At 42.4% G+C, this 24,318-nt stretch overlaps 1 protein-coding gene across 11 annotated transcripts in view; it reads right to left on the bottom strand.

Annotated features, from left to right (window-relative positions):
* SPIDR (scaffold protein involved in DNA repair) overlaps window positions 1-24,318 on the bottom strand; it is a 456,553-nt gene that overhangs the window by 21,836 nt on the left and 410,399 nt on the right. For all 11 annotated transcript variants that reach the window (XM_023190580.2, XM_023190576.2, XM_023190584.3 and 8 more), the window contains 3 exons: window positions 15,675-15,762; window positions 14,301-14,444; window positions 14,150-14,209 (listed from right to left, as the gene is read on the bottom strand). In XM_023190580.2, coding sequence (XP_023046348.1) covers window positions 14,150-14,209; window positions 14,301-14,444; window positions 15,675-15,762 — 292 coding nt within the window. The remainder of the gene's footprint in view (window positions 1-14,149; window positions 14,210-14,300; window positions 14,445-15,674; window positions 15,763-24,318) is intronic.

Raw genomic sequence — 24,318 nt, forward strand, 5'->3', positions numbered from 1 at the left:
AGACGAGCAAATGCTGAGAGATTTTGTCACCACCAGGCCTGCCCTACAAGAGCTGCTGAGGGAAGCACTAAACATGGAAAGGAACGACCAGTACCAGCCACTGCAAAAACATGCCAAAATGTAAAGACCATCAATGCTAGGAAGAAACTGCATCAACTAATGAGCAAAATAACCAGCTAACATCATAATGACAGGATCAAGCTCACACATCACAATGTTAACCTTAAAGATAAATGGGCTTTTAGCTCCAATTAAAAGACACAGACTGGTAAATTGGATAAAGAGTCAAGACCCATCAGTTTGCTGTATTCAGGAGACCCATCTCACATCCTCCAGGGATGGAGGAAGATCTACCAAGCAAATGGAGAACAAAAAAAGCAGGGTTGCAATCCTGGTCTCTGATAAAACAGACTTTAAACCACCAAAGATCAAAAGAGACAAAGAAGGCCATTACATAATGGTAAAGGGATCAATTCATCAGGAAGAGCTAACTATCCTAAATATATATGCACCCAATATAGGAGCACCCAGATTCATAAAGCAAGTCCTTAGAGACTTACAAAGAGACTTGGACTCCCATACAATAATAATGGGAGACTTTTAACACCCCACTGTCAACATTAGACAGATCAACGAGACAGAAAGTCAAGAGGGATATCCAGGAATTGAACTCAGCTCTGCACCAAGTGGACCTATTAAACATCTACAGAACTCTCCACCCCATATCAACAGAACATACATTCTTCACAGCACCACATCGCACTTATTCCAAAATTGACCACATAGTTGGAAGTAAAGCACTCCTCAGCAAATGTGCAACAACAGAAATTTTAACAAACTGTCTCTCAGACCACAGTGCAATCAAACTAGAACTCAGGACTAAGAAACTCAATCAAAACCGCTCAACGACATGGAAACTGAACAACCTGCTGCTGAACGACTACTGGGTACATAACGAGATGAAGGCAGAAATAAAGATGTTCTTTGAAACCAATGAGAACAAAGATACAACACACCAGAATCTCTGGGACACATTTAAAGCAGTGTGTAGAGGGAAATTTATAGCACTAAATGCCCACAAGAGAAAGTAGGAAAGACCTAAAATGGACACTTTAACTTCACAATTAAAAGAACTAGAGAAGCAAGAGCAAACACATTCAAAAGCTAGAAGAAGGCAAGAAATAACTAAGATCAGAGCAGAACTGAAGGAGATAGAGACAAAAAACCCTCCAAAAAATCAACAAATCTAGGAGCTGGTTTTTTCAAAAGATCAACAAAATTGATAGACCGCTAGCAAGACTAACAAAGAAGAAAAGAGAGAAGAATCAAATAGATGCAATAAAAAATGCACCGACCCCACAGAAATACAAACTACCATCAGAGAATACTATAAACATCTCTACGCAAATAAACTAGACAACCTAGAAGAAATTGATAATTTCCTGGACATTTACACTCTCCCAAGACTAAACCAGGAAGAAGCTGAATCCCTGAATAGACCAATAGCAGGCTCTGAAATTGGCAATAATTAATAGCCTACCAACCAAAAAATGTCCAGGACCAGACGGATTCACAGCCAAATTCTACCAGAGGTACAAGGAGGAGCTGGTACCATTCCTTCTGAAACTATTCCAATCAATAGAAAAAGAGGGAATCCTCCCTAACTCATTTTACGAGGCCAACATCATCCTGATACCAAAGCCTGACAGAGATACAACAAAAAAAGAGAATTTTAGACCAATATCCCTGATGAACATCAATGCAAAAATCCTCAATAAAATACTGGCAAACCGAATCCAGCAGCACATCAAAAAGCTCATCCACGACCATCAAGTTGGCTTCATCCCTGGGATGCAAGGCTGCTTCAATATACAGAAATCAATAAACGTAATCCAGCATATAAACAGAACTAAAGACAAAAACCACATGGTTATCTCAATAGATGCAGAAAAGACCTTTGACAAAATTCAACAGCCCTTCATGCTAAAAACTCCCAGTAAATTCAGTATTGATGGAACGTACCTCAAAATAATAAGAGCTATTTATGACAAACCCACAGCCAATATCATACTGAATGAGCAAAAACTGGAAGCATTCCCTTTGAAAACTGGCAAAAGACAAGGATGCCCTCTCTCACCACTCCTATTCAACATAGTGTTGGAAGTTCTGGCTAGGGCAGTCAGGCAAGAGAAAGAAATAAAGGGTATTCACTTAGGAAAAGAAGAAGTCAAATTGTCCCTGTTTGCAGATGACATGATTGTATATTTAGAAAACCCCTCTCAGCCCAAAATCTCCTTAAGCTGATAAGCAACTTCAACAAAGTCTCAGGATACAAAATCAAGGTGCAAAAATCACAAGCATTCTTATACACCAGTAACAGACAAACAGAGAGCCACATCATGAATGGACTCTCATTCACAATAGCTTCAAAGAGAATAAAATACCTAGGAATCCAACTTACAAGGGATGTAAAGGACCTCTTCAAGGAGAACTACAAACCACTGCTCAGTGAAATAAAAGAGGACACAAACAAATGGAAGAATATACCATGCTCATGGATAGGAAGAATCAATATTGTGAAAATGGCCATACTGCCCAAGGTAATTTACAGATTCAATGCCATCCCCATCAAGCTACCAATGACTTTCTTCACAGAATTGGAAAAAACTGATTTAAAGTTCATATGGAACCAAAAAAGACCGCGCATTGCCAAGACAATCCTAAGCCAAAAGAACAAAGCTGGAGGCATCACGCTACCTGACTTCAAACTATACTACAAGGCTACAGTAACCAAAACAGCATGGTACTGGTACCAAAACAGAGATACAGACCAATGGAACAGAACAGAGCCCTCAGAAATAATACCACACATCTACAGCCATCTGATCTTTGACAGACCTGACAAAAACAAGAAATAGGGAAAGGATCCCCTATTTAATAAATGGTGCTGGGAAAATTGGCTAGCCATAAGTAGAAAGCTGAAACTGGATCCTTTCCTTACTCCTATAAGAAAATTAATTCAAGATGGATTAGAGACTTAAATGTTAGACCTAATACCATAAAAACCCTAGAAGAAAACCTAGGTAATACCATTCAGGACATAGGCATGGGCAAGGATTTCATGTCCAAAACACCAAAAGCAATGGCAACAAAAGTCAAAATTGACAAATGGGATCTAATTAAACTAAAGAGCTTCTGCACAGCAAAAGAAACTACTATCAGAGTGAACAGGCAACCTACCGAATGGGAGAACATTTTTGCAATCTACTCATCTGACAAAGGGCTAATATCCAGAACCTATAAAGAACTCAATCAGATTTACAAGAAAAAAACAAACAACCCCATCAAAAAGTGGGCAAAGGATATGAACAGACACTTCTCAAAAGAAGACATGCATACAGCCAACAGACACATGAAAAAATGCTCATCATCACTTGCCATCAGAGAAATGCAAATCAAAACCACAATGAGATACCATCTCACACCAGTTAGAATGGCAATCATTAAATAATCAGGAAACAGGTGCTGGAGAGGATGTGGAGAAATAGGAACACTTTTATACTGTTGGTGGGACTGTAAACTAGTGCAACCATTGTGGAAAACAGTGTGGCGATTCCTCAAGGATCTAGAACTAGAAATACCATTTGACCCAGCCATCCCATTACTGGGGATATACCCAAAGCATTATAAGTCATGCTGCTATAAAGACACATGCACACGTATGTTTATTGCGGCACTATTCACAGTAGCAAAGACTAGGAATCAACCCAAATGTCCATCTGTGACAGACTGGATTAAGAAAATGTGGCACATATACACCATGGAATACTATGCAGCCATAAAAAAGGACGAGTTCTTTTCCTTTGTAGGGACGTGGATGCAGCTGGAAACCATCACTCTCAGGAAACTATCGCAAGAACAGAAAACCAAACATCACATGTTCTCACTCATAGGTGGGAATTGAACAATGAGAACACCTGGACACAGGAAGGGGAACATCACACACTGGGGCCTGTTGTGGGGTTGGGGGAGCGGGGAGGAATAGCATTAGGAGATATACCTAATGTAAATGACGAGTTAATGGGTGCAGCACACCAACATGGCACATGTATACATATGTAACAAACCTGCACGTTGTGCACATGTACCTTAGAACATAAAGTATAATAAAAAAAATAGTGGGAAGGTGTAAGAGTTTAATCTACAATTACTTAATACAGTACAACAAAAAGGTATCAATGGCTTTATATTACTTTTTATCGCAGCTTATTATTTCCTTTATATTGACTAGATGTTATGTGAAACTTCTGAATAAGAGGCTGAAGACATTCAGGGGAGTAGTAAGTGTGGCAATTGTTAGCCATTTCTATTATTATTAACCATTAAGCATAAGCAGTGATTTTAAAGGAGAAATGAAATAAAGAGAATGCACTTATGAGTTGAAGCCAAGTGTGGGGCCCAACATATAAACTTCTTTTTTCTTCCAGTCAGATCTATTCACTGAGGTTCTTTTCAACCAGTTGTTGTTTTCACTAAATTTAATATCCCTTTATTTTTTCTTACAACCAGTGAGCAGGGAATAATCAATTACTTTGCATCAGGAGTTTGCAACAAAAACAAAATGTGTTGATCCAAGTGATGCTTGAAGTGGTAGAAAGATTAGGAAAACTATTTTCTAAATGCAGGCCACCTACTTTACCTCAATTCTGACTGTTGTTCTTATGCATTTTTTTCATTTAATAAAGTTATTTATTGAATACGTTCTCTGAGTCAGATATGTCAATTCTTGTGTCACCTAGAGGGATTTGTGTACCACATACCCATTTTTCTTCATTTTGTCTTATTCTTCTTGGGCTTAATAAAAACAAAAGCTTTGATGGGGAAAATGGAGTATGATAACACTGGAAATGTAGATGGTCACTCAGAGATATTTACAGAATCAAAATTCTGGTGTCTCAAGTTGGATAATGACTCCTTAATACATAAGGTGATATTAGAGTCTGGATGACTGCATGAGCCTTTCCGCCATTTAGTGTTATGTGAAATTTTCATCAATGTAACTTCATACATATTGAGACAGTATTGATTTCTAACATGAGTTTGTATTTATCTTGCAGCTGAGATTTTGGAGTGCAATACTTTTTCTGCTACTGATCTGCTAATTTAAAGAATGCTTGCTTTCTTTTAGCCAATTTTAGAAAATGTTAAAAATATTTAAGAGTTTTTTTTTTTTTTTTTTTTTTTCTCAGACAGGGTCTCACTCTGTCCCCCAGGCTGGAGTGCATGGCGCAATTTCAGCTCACTGCAACGCCTGCCTCCTGGGCTCAAGCAATTCTGCCTTAGCCTCCCAAGTAACTGGGACTACAGGAGCACAGCACCACACCCGGCTAATTTTTGTATTTCTTGCAGAGATGGGAATTTTCTATTTTGGCCAGGCTGGTCTTGAACTCCTGAGCTCAAGCAATCCACCTGCCTCAGCCTCCCAAACTGCTGGGATTACAGGAATGAGCCACAGTGCCTGGCCTTATTTAAGAGTTCTTATTGATAATTCTACTAGTATAGTATTAGTTTGAATTAAGCATTTAAAAAACATACCATGAAAGTTTATTTTTCTAGTTATTGTATATATAATAGTACATTCTCTTGTTGCAATCAGATTGCAAAGCTGATTATTCTTTTCTGTAACCTTTTAATAGAGGTTAAAGGTTACAACCTCTAACCTTTAACCTCAATGTGGTGAAACCCCATCTCTACTAAAAATATAAAAATTAGCTAGGCCTGATGGTGCACGCCTGTAATCCCAGATCCTCTGGAGGCTGAGGCATGAGAATTGCTTGAACCCAGTAGGCGGAGGTTGCAGTGTGCTGAGATCATACCACTGCACTCCAGCCTGAGTGATAGAGCATCTCAAAAAAAAAAAAAAAAAAATTGGTGAATATTTCAGGAAGGGCAAAGATTTCTGTAAGATTATCTGAGGTTGGAAGTTCTGACAATGTCCAAAAATTTTAGATGCTTTTGTAAATACTCTGGATTTGGCCAGTGGTCTCTCTTTCAATCTATTATTATACCAAAATGTTCTAATCTCCTTTGAAATTAACTACAAAATTATCTCTACTATTGGGGTTATGAACAAAGTCAGTAACAATAAAATCATCTGGAAAAAGACATCAGTAACTAATTAAAGCAGTACTACCACTACATTGCTAAAAGTTTATTAAAAATAGATTTCTTCTCTGTCCGGGCAGGGTGGCTCAGGCCTGTAATCCCAGCACTTTGGAAGGCCGAGGCGGGCAGATCACTTGAGGTCAGGAGTTTGAGACCAGCCTGGCCAACATGGTAAAACCCCATCTCCACTAAAAATACAAAAATTAGGCTGGGCGCCATGGCTTACACCTGTAATGCCAGCACTTTAGGAGGCAGAGGTGGGTGAATCACCTGAGGTCAGGAGTTTGAGACCAGCCTGGCCAACACTGTGAAACCCTGTCTCTACTAAAAATACAAAAATTAGCCAGCGTGGTGGTGCGTGTCTGTAATTCCAGCTACTTGGGAGGCGGATACAGGAGAATTGCTTGAACCTGGGAGGTGGAGGTTGCAGTGAGCCAAGGTCGCGCCACTACACTCCAACCTGGGCGACACAGAGAGACTCCGTCTCAAAAAACAAACAAAAATTAGCTGGGTGTAGTGGCAGATGCCTGTAATCCCAGCTACTCGAGAGGCTGAGGTAAGAAAATCTCTTGAACCTGGGAGGCAGAGGTTGCAGTGAGCCAAGATTGCGCCATTGCATTCCAACCTGGGCAACAGAGTGAGACTCTGTCTCAAAAAAAAAAATAAAAATAAATAAATAAATAAATAAACAAAAAATAAAAAGTCTTCTTATTCGTAATTGCCAAAACCCGGAAGCAACCACAATGTCCTTCAGTAGGTGAATGAATAACTAAACTGAACTATGTGGTACATCCAGAAAATGGAACATTATTCAGTGCTCAAAAGGAAACGGGCTATCTAGCCATGAAAAGTCATATTAAATGCATATTATTAAGTGAAAGAAGTCCATCTGAAAGGCTACAGATTGTAAGATGCCAACTTTATACAACATTCCGAAAAGGCAAAACTATGGAGATGGTAAAAATAAGAATGTTTGCCAGGGATTTGTGGGGAGGGGGAATAAACAGATGGAGCATAGGTTTTTAGCTCCATATGATACTATGATGGTAGATACATGTCATCACATATTTGTGCAAACCCATAAAATCACACCACCAAGAGTGAACCCTTATGTAAACTGTGAACTCTGGGTGAGTATGATGTATCAATGCAGGTTGATTAGTTGTAAGCAATGTGCCACCCTGGTAGGGATGTTGATAATGGGGAGGCTGTGCATGTGTGGGAGTAGAAAGTGTATGGAAAAATCTCTGTACCTTCCTCTCAATTTTGTTGTGAACCTAAAACTGCTCTAAAAGAAAAAACTCTAATAAAAATATTTATAGCCCTATGTAATCAGGAAAAGTTTTTTTTTTTTTTTTTTTTTTTTTTGAGATGGAGTCTCACTCTGTTGCCTAGGCTGGAGTGTAGTGGCACAATCTCAGCTCACTGCAACCTCCTCCTCCTGGGTTCAAGTGATTCTCCAGCCTCAGCCTCCTGGGCAGCTGGGATTACAGGCACCTGCCATCGTGCCCAGCTAATTTTTGTATTTTTGTAGAGATGGAGTTTTATCATAGTGGCCAGGCTGGTCTTGAACTCCTGACCTCAGCTGATCCACCTGCCTCAGCCTCCCAAAGTGCTGGGATTACAGGCATAAGCCACCACGCCCACCCCAGGAGAAGTATTTAAGCATAGATGATATAGACACCTATAATGCTAGTAATTAGGCAAAAATATTACCAATACAAATTTATCAGGAAAAAATAGATCTCTCCCACAAAAATATGCCCAATTAATTTTTGACAAAGGTGTAACAGCAATTTAATGGAGGAAGGATGATCTATCAACAAATGGTGCTGGAATGAATGGATATCCAAAGGTGAAAAAATTAACCTTGACCTAAACCATGCACCTTATACAAAACCCAACTCCAAATGCATCATGGACTTGGAAGGTAAAGTGTAAAATTAAATTTTCTAGAAAAGAACACAAAAGAATAACTTTGGGACTGATGATAGGCAAAGAGACTTGATTTCTCTTAGACTTGACAACAAAACTGTGATCTGTAAGAGAAAAATTTGGTAAATCTGACTGTATCAAAATTAAAAACTTCTACTATGTTAAAAAATCATTAAAAGGGTGAAAATACAATTTAGAAATCCTGAGAAAATATTTGCCAATCCTGTATCTGACAAAGGTTTTGTATTTAGAAAATAGAAATAACTTTAAAGACTCAACAATAAACCAACAAACAAGCAATCCAATTAGACAATGGGCAAAAGATGTGAACAGGCATTTTACCAAAGAGGACATATAGATAGCAAGTAAAAACATGAAAAGATGTTCAACATTATTAGTCCTTTGGATGAATCTCTAGATAATGCTGTTAGCCAACACCTTATATTTCTTTAATGAATTTTTTTCTGTTTTTAGACAGTCTCACTCTGTCACCCAGGCTGGAGTGCAATGGAGCGATCTTGGCTCACTTCAGCCTCTGCCTCTCCTGCCTCAGCCTCCTGAGTAGCTGGGACTACAGGCGTGCACCACCATACCCAGCTAATTTTTTGTAGTTTTAGTAGAGATGGGGTTTCACCATGTTGGATAGGCTGATCTCCAATTCCTGACCTCAGATGATCTACCTGCCTCAGCCTCCCAAAGTGCTGGTATTACAGGTGTGAGCCACAGCACCAGGCCGAGAAAACAATTTAAATAGAGACGGAGCCTCACTATGTTGGCCAAGGTGGTCTCGGGCTCCTGGCCTCAAGTGATCCTCCTGCCTCAACCTCCCAAAGTGCTGAGATTACAGGTGTGAGCCACTGTGCCGGGCCACTGCTAACACCTTGATTTTAGACTTCTGGCCTCCAGAAGTGTGAGAGAATACATTTCTATTGTTTTAAGCTATCTAGTTTTTGGAACTTTATATGATAATCCTAGGAAACTAATACAGATATATATTGCATGGTTCTAGTTATGTAACAACCATAAAACAACATAATTATAATGACAGAGAACATGTGAGTGGTTGCCAGGGGTAGGGATGAAAAAACGATCGACGTGGCTACAAAGGGCAACACGGGAATCGGTGGTGATGGCACAGCAGAGGATTCTGACTGCAGTGACGGTGATGCAAGGCTGTACATGTGACAAAACTGCACAGAAGCGCAAGCACACAAACACACAGAGTGCACACATGGATGCTGAAACCTGAATGTGCTCCATGGATTGTGCCTGTGTCAGTTTCTTGTTTTTTTGTTGTTGTTGTTGTTGAGACGGAGTCTCACTCTGTTGCCCAGACTGGAGTGCAGTGGCGTGATCTCGGCTCACTGCAAGCTCCGCCTCCCAGGTTCACGCCATTCTCCTGCCTCAGCCTCCCAAGTAGCTGGGACAACAGGCGCTTGCCACCGTGCACAGCTAATTTTTTTGTATTTTTAGTGGAGACAGGGTTTCCACTAAAAGTTAGCCAGGACCATTAGCCAGGATGGTCTCGATCTCCTGACCTTGTGATCTGCCCACCTTGGCCTCCCAAAGTGCTGGGATTACAGGCGTGAGCCACTGCGCCCAGCTGGTTTTGGTTTTTACTGTGGTTACTGTGGGTGTGGGGTATTAACATGGGGGTGGAGGGGTGCACCAGACCCCCCGGTATATTTCTTTGCAATCTACTGTGAAACTATAATCATTACAAAATAAAAGTTAAATATGAAAACTATCTTTTTCATCTTCATGACTTAGTCTTTAGTGTAATATAAATACAACTGAATCTGGTTCTTTTTCTTTTTTTTTTTTTGAGACAAGGTCTTACTCTGTCACCTAGGCTGGAGTGCAGTGGTGCAATCACAGCTCACTGCAGCAAACTCCTGGGCTCACGGGATCCTCCCACATCAGCCTCCCAAGTAGCTGAGATGATAGGCATGCAGCACCATGCCTGGCTAATTTTTTATTTTTTTGTAGAGATGGGGTTGTGCTTTGTTGCCCAGGCTGGTCTGGAACTCCTAGCCTCAAGAGATCCTCTAGCCTCAGCCTCCCAAAGTGCTAGGATAACAGGTGTGAGCCACCACACCTAGTCTAGGTCTGTTTTTATGGCTCGAGTTCCAGCAGTGACTCATGGTGCCATTCTGAAAGTCAACTCTCACTGCCAAGGATGCAGGCCACTGGCTTAACTACGGACTGGCCCCAGGACTCAGCTTATTTCAATTCCTTCTTGAGACAGCTGGTTTCTGGTGATTGTCTTACAAAAGCAGACTACAGGAGACAGATAGAATTTCAGTGGATCATGGAACCTGTTCCATTGGGTTCCAAGTCTTTGACTGTGTTGTGGCTATAGGACCACTGATCCTTAGGCACACATGCCCACTGGAAGTCATGCTCACTGAAAGCTGCACTTGCACTGGTGGGAGCCTGTTTTTTGGATAGGAGGTGATTAACATATCTTCTCTACCTCCCTGAAGGAGGACTCCTTCACAAGGCAAGGTGGATGACCTGCTTCACTCTTGGTCTTTCTTTGCCCCAGAGTTCCCCTCCAACTGGCTTTGGTGCAAGCATTTTGACACCTGCTTTCTTTACTTTCAACCTCAGTCTCAGCCAGAGGGCCATGGGCAGGAGTGTGAGCTGCAACTGCCACGTGGCTGCTATGAGGACAGCATTCTCCCTGTGGGTGAATGGCACCTTCACAGAGAGCCACCGCCTGGCCCATGACCCAGAAGAGCAGGAATGTGCCAGATGCCAAGGGCATCCCCACACACACTGACCCTTCTCAAGGTGAGCAGAGGAACGTGAAGGCAGTCTTAGGTCTCCTCAGGCTTGGAAAGTATGAGACATAGTACGTGCTCTGCCTCGTCCTTGCTGGGAGCCCTATCCTCGTATCTGCTGAGCTGGACACTGGGGTGCTCACAGGGAGTACCACTGAGGGACTCATGTCAGTCATTCTCTAATTCTTCATGAGAGGCACTGATCAGCTGTCAAATGATGAAAAGGGGAACAGATGAAGAGAAAACAAAGGAAAAAGGGTATTTCAAAACTCCTAAATTCATCCTAGAACAATCCAATATGGTGAGAGAATGTCACACCCATTTGACAGACAAGGACATGAGACAATGCAGTGAAGTACCTGCACAAGCTCAGCCAGCATGTGGTTGGGGGTAGGGGTGTGTTGCGTCCCTGCTCCACCCCCAGGGCTCCAGGTAACTGAAGGATTGTGGAGTCAGGAAGCACCATGGGACACTGGGCTGAGTAAGAGTTAGGAAACCCACGCCAGGCTCCACCAGGGTTTGGTTGTGTGTATCAGAGACAGCAGATACCAGGCCTAGCCTTGGTCTTCTCCACTTGGAATTAAGAACAGTGACACTATAGCTGCTGAGATAAAATGATACATACACGAGCATGGTTGGAAAATCTGAAAAATCTCTCACAGAAATTAAAGGTGAAGTATTGATAATAAAAAATAAAGAGCTGGCCGGGCACGGTGGCTCAAGCCTGTAATCCCAGCACTTTGGGAGGCCGAGACGGGCGGATCACGAGGTCAGGAGATCGAGACCATCCTGGCTAACACGGTGAAACCCCGTCTCTACTAAAAATACAAAAAAACTAGCTGGGCGAGGTGGCGGGCGCCTTTAGTCCCAGCTGCTCAGGAGGCTGAGGCAGGAGAATGGCGTGAACCCGGGAGGCAGAGCTTGCAGTGAGCTGAGATCCGGCCACTGCACTCCAGTCCGGCGACAGAGCAAGACTCCGCCTCAAAAAAAAAATAAAAATAAAAAAAAATAAAGAGCTAAATGTGGTTCATTTATATTCAAAACTCAGCCCTCTGATTTCCTTTCTGTGGGCAACACTCTATGCGCTGGCAAGCACTAGCTAATCCACAGGTTAAGCTGCAGAAACACACACACACTTTCTGCAGAGAAGGAAAGGAAAGGCAATTGACAGTTACTAGCATATCACCTAAAGCACACTCCTTACATCTGAAATGTAAAAATTAAATTGAGATAAAGCCTTAAAGTTCTTTCATATGATGATCATATGTATCAGCGCTGTGTTCTTGCGCAGCACCTACGGCATCCTTAGGTAACAAGCTTGCACCCTAATCGGTGGCTGTCAGTAGATGGCCCTCCCTTGTCTCCTCTCCCTGACACATACCACACTGCACATTCAGTACAACCTACAGGATGCCAGGAGACACAAGGGTTGTTTTTTTTTTCTGCGTCACAGTTCCTGTGCCCTCCAGCCATGCTCAGCACCTGAAGAACGTGAGCAAACCAAGGCCTGTGGGCTAATCCAGCCCGCCCCCTGCTTATGTGTGGCCTGTAAGCTAAGCATGGTTTTTATATTTATTCAAAGTTGTTACATTTTTAAATGGTTAAAAAACCATAAGAATATTTTGTGACAAGTAAAAATTAAGTTAAATTCAAATTTTGGTGTCTGTAAATAAAGATTTCTGAAACACAGCCCTGCTCATTCATTTGTGAATGACAACATGGCTGCTTTTGCACTGCAAGGTGGAGCTGAGTAGTTGCTATGAAAACCATACAACCCAAGAAGCCTAAAATATTGACTATCTGGCTCTTTACAGAAACAGTCTGCCCACTACTCCTGATGCAGATGGAAGAGGAGCTGATTTAACATGCTTGTGGTAACAATGATTTAATGATACTCGTATATATGCAACTCATCAAGAACTTGACTAGAAGTTAAGAAACATATTCTTTTAGTCACTCTCTTGTTCTTCCACTGTCTAAGAATGTTCAGAGAAATGCAAAGAATTTGTTCAAAATAAATGCACAACAGAAAATAACTCTGGATAACTTAAGCAGAAGAGAAAGGCTCCAAAACCAGGCAGCTGAATTGGGTTGTATGCAAGCATGAATGCTTTGTAGAGATTCATAACAAGCATGTAAGAGGAAATGGCACAAGGTCTGGGTGTACTTTAGCATATTTCATCAGCAAAAAGAAAAGTGAGGGGTGTGAGTGTCAGATCTTGATAACCAGGCATAGTATGATTAGAAGATAGCCCCTGGTCCACCCCCACCACTGTCCCCTGACTCAAGGTGCACTGGGGCACCTGGCCGAGGTTGCTGGCTGAGGTGCCAGCCTCCTGCCCTCCCTTGAGATGCCTTGCTAGGCAATTCCTGGGTATTCTGGCCTGGCTGGTAGCTGGTGATCCACTGACGGCCCAGGTGAGTGCAGGCATCTGGGGCCTGGTTTGCTCCACTTATACACACCCTCAAGGAGGCAATGTGTGGGGCACTCACTCTCTCCTGCACCATGGCAGATGCACCCAGTGCACATTGCCTATGAGTGGATAAGAGTTTAACAAATAGGATGTTCTCAATCCCTCTTGGATGATTAGATATACATGGATATTCCTCCATAAGGTAAGGGCCAGCAGAGGTTTCTTGCAGAATGTAGTCCATGCATTCAAACTGGCAAGCAGGTCTCCTTCCCTCCTCTACTCCTAGCTGATTGACAGCAAGCTCCTCTAGGCCGCTGCACCCTAGAATAGCCCGAGGCCTCATAGGGACCATGGAGGTGGTATGGGAGGGCTTTCAGTTTCGAAGGCTCTAAAAGTTCCCAGAAGTAGCTGAGCTCAATCCTGAGATTACCATTTCCACCACATAAATGAAGTTTCTGCATCTCTTTCCTTTCTTCAACCTGCCTAAGTGTCAGGAAAGAATGAAAATTACTGGGTTGAGAAGCTTTGGGGACAGGGTTGTACCTGGGTGTCTTATACCCCAGTGCTTAGCACAGTGGCTGGTAGTCTGCACCTGTAAAAGAAATGGATTTACTACCACTTCAGTATACGGGTCATACTTAACTGGACTTTAAAAACGCTCTTCTGTTTTGGCAATCTATTAATTTCCAAAGGAGATTGCCCTTTAACAAACCTCTAACACCGTGTGTGTGTGTGTGTGTGTGTGTGTGTGTGTGTGTGAGAGAGAGAGAGAGAGAGAGAGAGAAAGGGAGAGAGAGAGAGAGGCTGAGAGATTGAGAGACAGACTGAGATACTGAGACAGATTATTACCTGTGGTCTTTGGTAAATCACCCTGGCATAGAAACTGCAACGGGTACCAAGATTATTCATCTGGAAAGGAATTAGAAAAGGTTGGCAGCATTACACAAAGCACACAGACACAGCTAATACCTAAATAACTTGTTAGAAACAAAAACATTACCTGGATAATGTCTCTTAAGCAGCGGGCAACTGGAGGCTGGTAAAGCTTATAAATGGGGTCTCCGTCAATTATATCAATTTGTCCCAGATTTGGATGAGCTGTGAGGATGTAACATAAGGCTGGTGGAGGCAGATGAGTTTTTACCTGTTTACATGAGGCAAAACCAGAAGGTGAATGTATTGTTAAAAGACTCAAGCACATGATTAAAATCTCCTCTTTAATATATACATACTCGCTTACAGATGCATCCTCTCTCTGGAATGCTATACAAGGAATGGATTGCATTGTTTACTTCTGGGACCAAGTATAAGAACTTCCATACTTATGAACCTATTAATTCAAGATTTCATTTCAGAAATCTTTCAGGTTATACTGAAAATATCATCTAGAAATTACTTCCCCTTAAGTAATCTAGAAATGGCTTTTTTTTTTGTTTTTTGAGACAGAGTTTTGCTCTTGTTGGCTGGATTGCAATGGCGCCATCTCGGCTCACTGCAACCTCCGCCTCCTGGGTTCAAGTGATTCTTCTGCCTCAGCCTCCCGGGTAGCTGGGATTGCAGCCAAGCGCCACAATGCCTAGGTAATTTTGTATTTTCAGTAGAGACGGGGTTTCTCCATGTTGGTCAGGCTGGTCTCAAACTCTCGACCTCAGGTGATCCGCCTGGCTCGGCCTCCCAAATGCTGGGATTACAGGCATGAGCCACCGTGTGTTTTGACAACTACTATGCTGTTTGGCACAGTACAGGGTCACAGACTTAGCACTACTAAGATGTCAGCCACAACCTAAGGAAGACAGCCTCAGTTGTTTTGGGAGCTCTGGCCCAAAGCAGCAGCTGGTTAACCTGCTGGAAAAGGTTCAGGAGGGAGAGGAGGGAACACTTTTCATCCATTTTGCTTCTTCTGAGACACTATCATAGACAAGCAGTGCAATGGAAGTTCCTGGCTACCCAGGATGTTGTACGAATGTCTATGGATTGTATTGAGTTCCTGCTCCAATTGGTAACTGAATGTTGGTTCTATGAGTGACTAGAAGTTCGTGGGAAAAATTCTATATGTTTGCTTTAGTATGAGGCTGAGACCCCAATTGCTCCAACAGTATATAAGGGTTGTGGTTTACGCATTCATCATAAGTTAACTTCAAGAAAATGTTGTGCAGCACAGTAGGGAAGGCAGCCAGAGCTTGGTCTCCAGGGACCTGAATCCCAATCCTGGCTCATATTCATGCGTCACCACAAAGGAACTGGCTGCACGGGGGCTCCTTGTTGCCACTGGAGTGGGGGACATAGACCATGTGGGTGGCAGTGATGATGCCTGGCTTAGCACTTGGCATGGAGTAGTCCGCAACTGGGGAAGTTTTTCCAGTGCTAGGCTTACCTCTTCACAGGGCTGGTCACGGCCAGGTGTTTTCAGAGGTATCGCTGGGGGCCATAGGGTGTCAATCAAACTAAAAATCCCCGCTGTCCTGGAACAAGGAAAGTTAACAGTATTAATCATCAGACATCCCTTACTGAGTACTAGGCCAGTGAGCTGGTGGAATGCTTAACAGCCTCTGATGCCTAAGGCCATGGAACTACAATTCGAGATGTGTGGCAATTCAGATGGGGAAGAAAGAAGGCACACAGACAGATGGACAGACACTGTGAGAAACCAACTGCACAACAGGAACTTGCTTACTAAATTAGGATCCATCCACACAGTGAAATATTATACAGTCACTGAAATGGTTACAAAGAAAATATTTATGGACATGGAAACACATTTGTGATACCCTGCTAAGAAAAAAGCAGGCAACAAATTAACTCTCTCACTCTGTGTGTGTGTGTGTGTGTGTGTGTGTATGTGTATCTATGCATGCATCTATATATATATGTTAAGCCAAAGGAAAAGACTGAAGCCTATAAGAATGTTTTTAGTGGTTATCTGAGTAGAGTTTGGAGGTGATATTTACTTTCTTCCTTTGGATTGGGTATTTTGTATATTTTCCCCAAACAGATATGTATTACATGTAAGAAAAGTTATCTGAGCTGGGTGTGGTGGCTCACGCCTACATCCCAGCACTTTGGGAGGCTGAGGTGGATGGCTCACCTGAGGTCAGCAGTTCGGGACCAGCCTGGCCAACACGGTGAAACCCTGTCTCTACTAAAAATACAAAAATTAGCCAGGCATGGTGGCAGATGCCTATAATCCCAGCTACTCGGGAGGCTGAGGCAGGAGAATCTCTTGAACCTGGTAGGCGGAGGTTGCAGTGAGCCGAGATCACGTCATTGCACTACAGCTAGGCAACAAGAGCCAAATTCCGTCACACACACAAAAAAGAAAAGTTATCTGAAGTAAAATATATAGAAGGACACAAAAGGACAACACTGTTATGATTTCAGTTATATGGTTCTCACCTTAGATCTGATTGCACTTCCGAGCCCTGGCTCTAACCTTTACCTGAGCCCCTTGTTAACAGAGATGGGAAACAGCAGGGCTCCTGGAGTCAAGAAACCCATCTTGCTTAAGCTCTGCCTTTCATACACTGTGAGACCTTGAGAAAATGCTTGGATCTTACATCAGCCCTTCTGGGAAACTGGGGGTTGCTGTTGGCATTATTGCAAGGAGTAAAGGAAGTAAAGAACATATGTGCAGCACCTACTAGGGTTTCTATACTCAGAGTGAGTATCCAACACATGATGATATTACTATAGTTACCAGTATTGTCATTGCTAAAGCCATAAACTTTTATGCTGTTTTTTGCTCAAAAATCTGCCCAGTTTAAGACAGAATTTTAATCCTAGTGTTACTCTGTGAAGAAACCGAGTAAAATTAGGGTATGATAAAAGATGAGTGTAAAAAAAGGTCTTTATACAGTATAGAAAAATAAACAACCCTTTCCAGATAGTGACAGAGTGCTTATCAATTTTCCTAAAATTTTGGAGTTTCCCAAAAAGTGTTCTGTGAAGTGTAACCCATGAGAACAGAACTCCCTGCCTGTTGCTGTGTGGTGCATCTGTGGCTGGCAGGACCCTAACACGCTACAGTGGGACTGGACATGGCAGAGGGCCTGGAGAGCTCCGTGTAAAAGGCACCTGTGGCATACTGTTTTAAACTAAAGCTTCTCCCATTTATAACCATGAAACCCTTTTTGGTGTCATCACTAACAATGTCCTGAGAAACTAGTGTTCCCTTGGAATTCTCTTTGAGAAATGCTGTTCGAGAAGCACACAGCCATAGGAAAGTTCTATTTGAATTTAATGACTTTTATTTAGAGGATGGTACCAGCTAATTAAAAAAGTTTAGATATATTATACATTTATACTTAATGCACGATGCTTAGCTGAAGAATGGCTATGAGTTAAATAAAATGCTTAGTCTCATAAAAAATCAGCTTCTCCACTGTTTTTAAAAACTATTTTTAAAATAGATAATGGTTTGGATGGCCACTGTTGCCTTGTGAAGCAGAGTTGTCTGAGGCCAGCTAACACATTCAAATGACTCCCGCTTCTGCTGGGCATAGACTTGGTGCAGAAACTCACTTTTGGCACAGTTAAAAAGTGTATTGTTCCTCCCACTGCAATTCATTCTTTACTATTCATTTGGTTACACAGGAAACATTCTTTTAAAAAAGTGATCCTTTAAAAATGTTTAAGAAACAAACAGTCTGACAGGGGAGTGGCTACCATAAGTCTGTCTTTTCAAAAATTAATAAACATTTTTTATTTAAAAAGTTTAAAATGTAAAGTAAATGTTTAGAGAAAAAGGGGACATACAGATTAATTCATTATACTTATGATTTGATAACATCATTATGTTGGAATAAATTTCTTGGGGTATACCTTAATTTATAGATTGGATAAAATGAGTCTGTAGACAAATTTTGGTCATTAATCTGTGACAACAAAAGTCTGTGGAGCAGACAAGGAGAGAAGCAGGGCCAGCTGTCCTACCCACCAGGTCCCCAGTTTGGCAGGCTCTGCAGTGGTCAGCAGCTCTCCCAGCAGCTCCCACAAGACTCCCAGAGAGCATGGGTGGAGGTCAACTCAGCTACCCATCACTGAAGGGAGAGCCATGTTTCCCATCACACTCAGTCACAGTTCATCTGACCTCTAAAAATCGGCTGTATTTGAAGAGCAGCGAGAAGAGGGCTGGGGAGTGGTGCAGAACATGCGAAGGAAGGTGACAGCATGGCACATGGCACAGGCAGGGAACGGGGACAGCCTGGGAGCCTCCTCTGTGCACTCACTTGGGGGCTGCGGCAGACCCACCTGCATGCACAGGCTGTAGAACACGCAGCTGCTCCTGGAGGCGGGAGGAGGGAGGTAGGAGGCCTGGCGGGACCCAATAAGAGCTTTCCTAAAGTCATGCTCAGGAACCTGAAAGACTTTCAGCGCTATGTTTTTATTATAGTAACCAGTGTACTTTTTAAGTGGAAAGATATCAAGATCTATACACATGTTAAAGTTATATCTACCAAGTTATACTTAAAATGGTTGAAATTGTAAATTTTATAGTACGTTATTTTACCATAATGAAAATTATATTTAACAGAAAAATAAATACTAAGTGTTTTTTATTTTCTTTTTCTTTTTTAACAGGGTCTCTTGCTCTGTAATACAGGCTGGAGTGGCACAATCATGGCTCACTGAGGCCAACCCTAAGACTGTTTTCGAGTCTTCCACATTCTTTAAAGCAAGGCCAACCTGACATGTGACTAGTCAATGAAGTGTAACAGGCACTTTCTAAGAACATGTTCTCACTTATAAAAAAGCCCTTGGAGACACCCCTCAAGAGAGACAGAGTAAGGATGGGGGCACCACATCATTTACATCTCATGAGGGCCCCATGGAAAGGTTGAGACTCAGCTGTACTGGAGATGACTGGTATGCAGAAGGGGGTCCTGCCAACTCACGTCCTCCAGGGCTGAACCTGCACACTCCAACCCCATGACACTGCGGGTGATGTGCATTTGCTCAGAAGAATGCTGGCCACAGACTTGGATAGAGAGGATACTGTCCACCTTCTACAGTGGAAATTCCAAATCTCTCTCAGCTTCATCTTCCTCCCTTGTAGGATTCTGTGATTCTCTAATTCCTAGTGCTGCTGCTGTCCCTCGCTGACATGTGCCTCTGTTTGAGGAGGAAAGATGGTTCCAAAGTCTCCAGTGTTAGGTGTGGGTGGTGAAGCAGACACCTTTCTATGCGAGCATGGCAGCATGGGGTGCTAGAAACAGTCAGCCATCTGCGATAAGTGCCTTCTGCAGGCTGACAGGTGAGTTTGCCTGACTGAAGACTTTTTGTGTTACAAAGTGCTCTCTGGTGCTATTTCCAATGTATTCGTAACGAAAAATTTACAAAGACAGAGCCACTAACTTTAATTTTAAAAACATTTTCAAATTTGTTGTTTTAGTAATTACTAGATCCTTGAGAGAGAAAAAAATACTCTAAACATTATAAAGGATTAGGAATAAACAGATGGAGATATTTACACGAAGCAAAGTTAACTTATTTCTTAGAATGAAAAAAAAAAATCAATGTTCTTGCCTGAATTCTGTTGTTGTTAACATATTTTGGAAGCTGTCAAAATCTAAGTAGAAAACAAACCACAAAGGAAGAGAACCAACTTGAGACCATCTTCAGAAAAAATTTACAAATTCAGTTCAAGAGTCAGAAGTGATCTCAAAGGACAGATGTTTCTCCTGAGTAAACTAGAGCCAAGGTTTCCCATCCTGCGACAAGAAAGGTGCATGGAAATGAGTAAGCTACACAGGTGCAGATAACTTTAACTGGGTACCTCCATTTCCTGAATTCCTAAAAAGGCAGCCCCAGTATCACGTATGAGCTCAGAAGTGAGGATGGGGCAAGTCCTGGGGCAATGGAAATCGTCGGCAGACCAAGAAGAGAGTGGGAGTGGCACCACGCCCAAGAGAAGTCTAAGAAATACACAACAGAGGAAGGAAGCAGAGTTCTCGCCTCACTGCCATGGAAACAATGCTAAATTTACATATTTCTACACACATTTTATGGATATTTTGGTGCGGCAAATGATCTACTTCCTCTGGCCTCATTATAGCTGGTATTAATTATCTTGACTGGTAGATGACAAATGTCATTTGGAAAACCAACCATTCAAAGTAAAGGTAACCAAGATTTCCATACTTCAGTCCACCGGAAGAAAGTAAATATGGAAAATCTTGTTTGCGCACCGGAACATTAGCTGATATTATCAATTTGCTTACCTATTCTCTAAGTTACTTCAGGGGTTATTTTTTCCATCTGATACTGTCTCATCCAGCTAACTCTCAAATCTTCACAGGGCAATTTAAAACTGCCTGAACCACTTTCTTTTGGGTGTGGATAGAGTGGAATTTGCTTTAGGAGATTTAAGCCACAATGGTGCTGTGGACAACAGAAAACGGAGAGATAACAAGGAAGCACCTGGCCCATGATGGACTCATCCTCACAGAGCTTGGAATCATTTTTTTTTTTTAACCAAGCAAGTATTTTGGGTATAAAATGTTCTTAAAATTTGTCATGTTGCTGCTAACTTCTCTGTACCTGTCACTGTTGTAGAACTCATACCTCTCCAAGAGAGTTCATTTGGACAGTGGAATACTTTAGACCAGTCATTCTTAAAGTGGGGTCTGGGGGTCGCTGGAGGTTCCGAGAGCCTTTCAGGCAGCCTACAAGGCCAAAACTGTTTTCTGCCAAGCCTTTATTTTTCTTTCTTACTTCCATTCTCTCATGAGTGTACAGTGTTATTTTCTAGAGGCCCATGATGTGTGATATTACAACAGATTGTAGGCGGAGCACAGATGATAATCCATCATCTCCTGTTCAACCAGTGAAGAGACCTGCAAAATACAGGGCAATGCAACTCTCATCGCTAAATATTTGTTTTTGTGTTTTAGGAAATATTTTTCATAAAAAATGTTATTTAGGTCATCATATAATGGGTTGATTATAGATGCTTTTAGGTAAATCAATGTGTTAAATCTTTTTCAGTTTTAATTTCTAATAAGGTAAACACTGAGTAACATATTTTTTTAAAAAAACCTCTTTGGGCCCTCATTACTTTTTTATATTACACACACACACACACACACACACACACACACACACACACACACCAAATACATATATTTCTTGGAGATAGAGTCTTGCTCTGTCACCCAGGCTGGAGTGCAGTGGTGTGACCTCCTGGGTTCAAGCAATCCTCTAGCCTTAGCCTCCCAAGTAGCTAGGACTACAGGTATGTACCACTATTCCTAGCTAATTTTTTAAATTTTTCGTACAGATGGGGTTTCACTATGTTTCCCAGACTGGTCTCAAATGTTTGGCCTCAAGTGATCCTCCTGCCTTGGCCTCCCAAAGTGCTAGGATTATAGTTGTCAGCCATCATGACTGGCCAGCCCTCATTCATTTTTATTTGTTTCTTTCCTCCCTGCTTGTCTTTTACATGGTCCTGTTCTTTAGATTGTCTCACCTCTCTGACTGTCTCCCTTTCCTCCCCAGTGCTGGCCACACACTACACATCTTCCCCGACACAGCAGGGTCTCTACATGCCAGAGACAACAGACTTCAGACATATCTGGTAGGCTGTATTTTAAGATATAATCTCAATGCAGTCTAAGAAACAATTTCCTATTTGCTGATGAATCATTATTAATAGTGTCCAATAAACTTAGATAGGAGTCCTATTTTGAGTTGCAAAGGTAACTTCCCATTCATTGTAAAATTAGGTCAATGCATGTGTGTTATTTATAAAGAATGTAACACTTCCTATAACTCCATTCTTTCCTGTGGCTCCACACTCAACATAAAAATAGTAGTTTTAGGAGCAGACCAACGTGCAGTGTTGAGAAAGACCTGTGGAGACTCTGAGGAAGTCTCTCTGGACCGGAAAGGAGCTCTTCATGTGGCTCCTGGGGCTAGGGCCAGCCTCCCACACTCCCACCCTGGAGGTCCACCTCTGAGAAGGGCTCTTGGCACTGCTGTGGCTCCCACTACATGAATGTCACATCGGTGCCAAAGAAAACAGCAAAGGCCGAGCAGTCTTGAAGAGGCACTTCCTGTAACAATCACTGTTGGGTTTTGTACAAGGGCATAGGTGAGAAGAGGCAGAGAAGTCACCCCTGATGCCACTCCGAGGTGCCTCTGCCCCACCTCACCCTCTGTTCCAGGGCTGGTCACCACCGAGATCCTCTAGTTTAGTTAGTGCTGCCTGTTTTGTGTCCTCACGAGAATGTGAACCTCCTGAGGGCAGGCTCTGTGTATCTGTTCTCTGTGGAATCCCAGTGCCTAGATGAGTCTGGTTCCTGGGAGGCGCATAACACTGGCATGGCATGAGGCCATGAATCTGGCATGCTAGCTAGCAGGGCCGGCAAGACTCTTTAATCCCACCAGCCAGTACTGCACAGTGAGGACACATGGCATTTCAGCAATGCCAGCACCTGCCACATATCACAAGTGTCCTTCAATGCTTCAGTCTGAGAACTTTTCATGAGCCCTGATTTCTTCTGTAAGAAACCCATGGCTTCTGATAAATTTCTTTAACCTGAATTCCCTTGTTCATTTCATTCATTTAATATTAAACTCTAGGCTAGTTGGAGATACAGTTTAGGTATATAATTAAGAAGTAAAAATAATGCCTTCCAGAAGACAGCTTATCTCCTTTTATGTCACCCTTATATACACAAAAAACAACCCTGAGTGAATTAAACTTTTGCCTCGATACTGAAATGGATTTCCTCCAACAAGGTTTGTTCTGCTAGGTAGACAGCAACAAATAACTCAAGAGATCATGAACAAACTGGCAGGAGCCATGGAAACCTTGAGACTCTAACAAGATTAGATTTTTTTTTTTTTTTTTTTTTTTTTTTTTTTTTGAGACGGAGTCTTGCTCTGTCGCCCAGGCTAGAGTGCAGTGGCCGGATCTCAGCTCACCGCAACCTCTGCCTCCTGGGTTCACGCCATTCTCCTGCCTCAGCCTCCCGAGTGGCTGGGACCACAGGCGCCCACCACCTCGCCCGGCTAATTTTTTGTATTTTTTAGTAGAGACGGGGTTTCACCGTGTTAGCCAGGAGGGTCTCGATCTCCTGACCTCGTGATCCACCCGTCTCGGCCTCCCAAAGTGCTGGGATTACAGGCTTGAGCCACCGCGCCCGGCCACAAGATTAGATTTGCAGTGATTAAAATGTACCATTAGGCTGGTGGGATGGTAAAATGAGGCCATTACTCTGGAAAACTGTGTGGCAGCAATCCAGCCATTCATCTCTTTGCTGTCTATCCAAGAGAACTGGAACTTACATCCACACAGAAACTTGCATATGAATGTTCGCAGCAGGATTATTCAAGATACCCAGAAAGTAGAAACAACCCAAATGTCCATCAACTGTTGAATGGATAAATTTGATGTATCTATGTCATGAAATATTCAACCAGAAAAAGAATGAAATTCTGGCCGGGTGCGGAGGCTCACGCCTATAATCCCAGCGCTTTGGGAGGATGAGGCAGGTGGGTCACTAGAGGTCAGGAGTTCGAATTAGCTGGACGTGGTGGTGTGCACCTGTAATCCCAGCTACTCTGGAGGCTGAGGCAGGAAAATCGCTTGAACCCAGGAGGTAGAGGTCGCAGTGAGCTGAGATGGCACCATTGCACTCCAGCCTGGGCAACAAGAGAGAAACTCGGTCTCAAAAAAAAAAAAAAAAAAAAAAAAAAAAGGAAATTCTGATACACGTTACATCATGGATAGACCTTAAAAACATTCTGCTAAAGTGAAAGACACCAGACACCAAAGGTTACATCTGTATGGTTCCGCTGACAGGAAACGTCCAGAACAGGCAAATCCACAGAGATGGAAAGTAGAGGAGTGGCTGCCAGGGGAGGGGAAGTGCAGAGCTCCTGCTGAAGGTACTAGGTTTCTGTCTGAGGTGATGAAAATGTGCCAGAATTAGGGTGCTGGTTGCACAACTTTGTGAGTAAAATAAAAACCAATGATTCGTACATTTTAAAAAGGGTAAATTTTAGGATATGTAAAT

The sequence above is a fragment of the Piliocolobus tephrosceles genome, chromosome 7 (genome assembly GCF_002776525.5).
Source record: "Piliocolobus tephrosceles isolate RC106 chromosome 7, ASM277652v3, whole genome shotgun sequence".
Lineage (NCBI taxonomy): Eukaryota > Metazoa > Chordata > Mammalia > Primates > Cercopithecidae > Piliocolobus > Piliocolobus tephrosceles.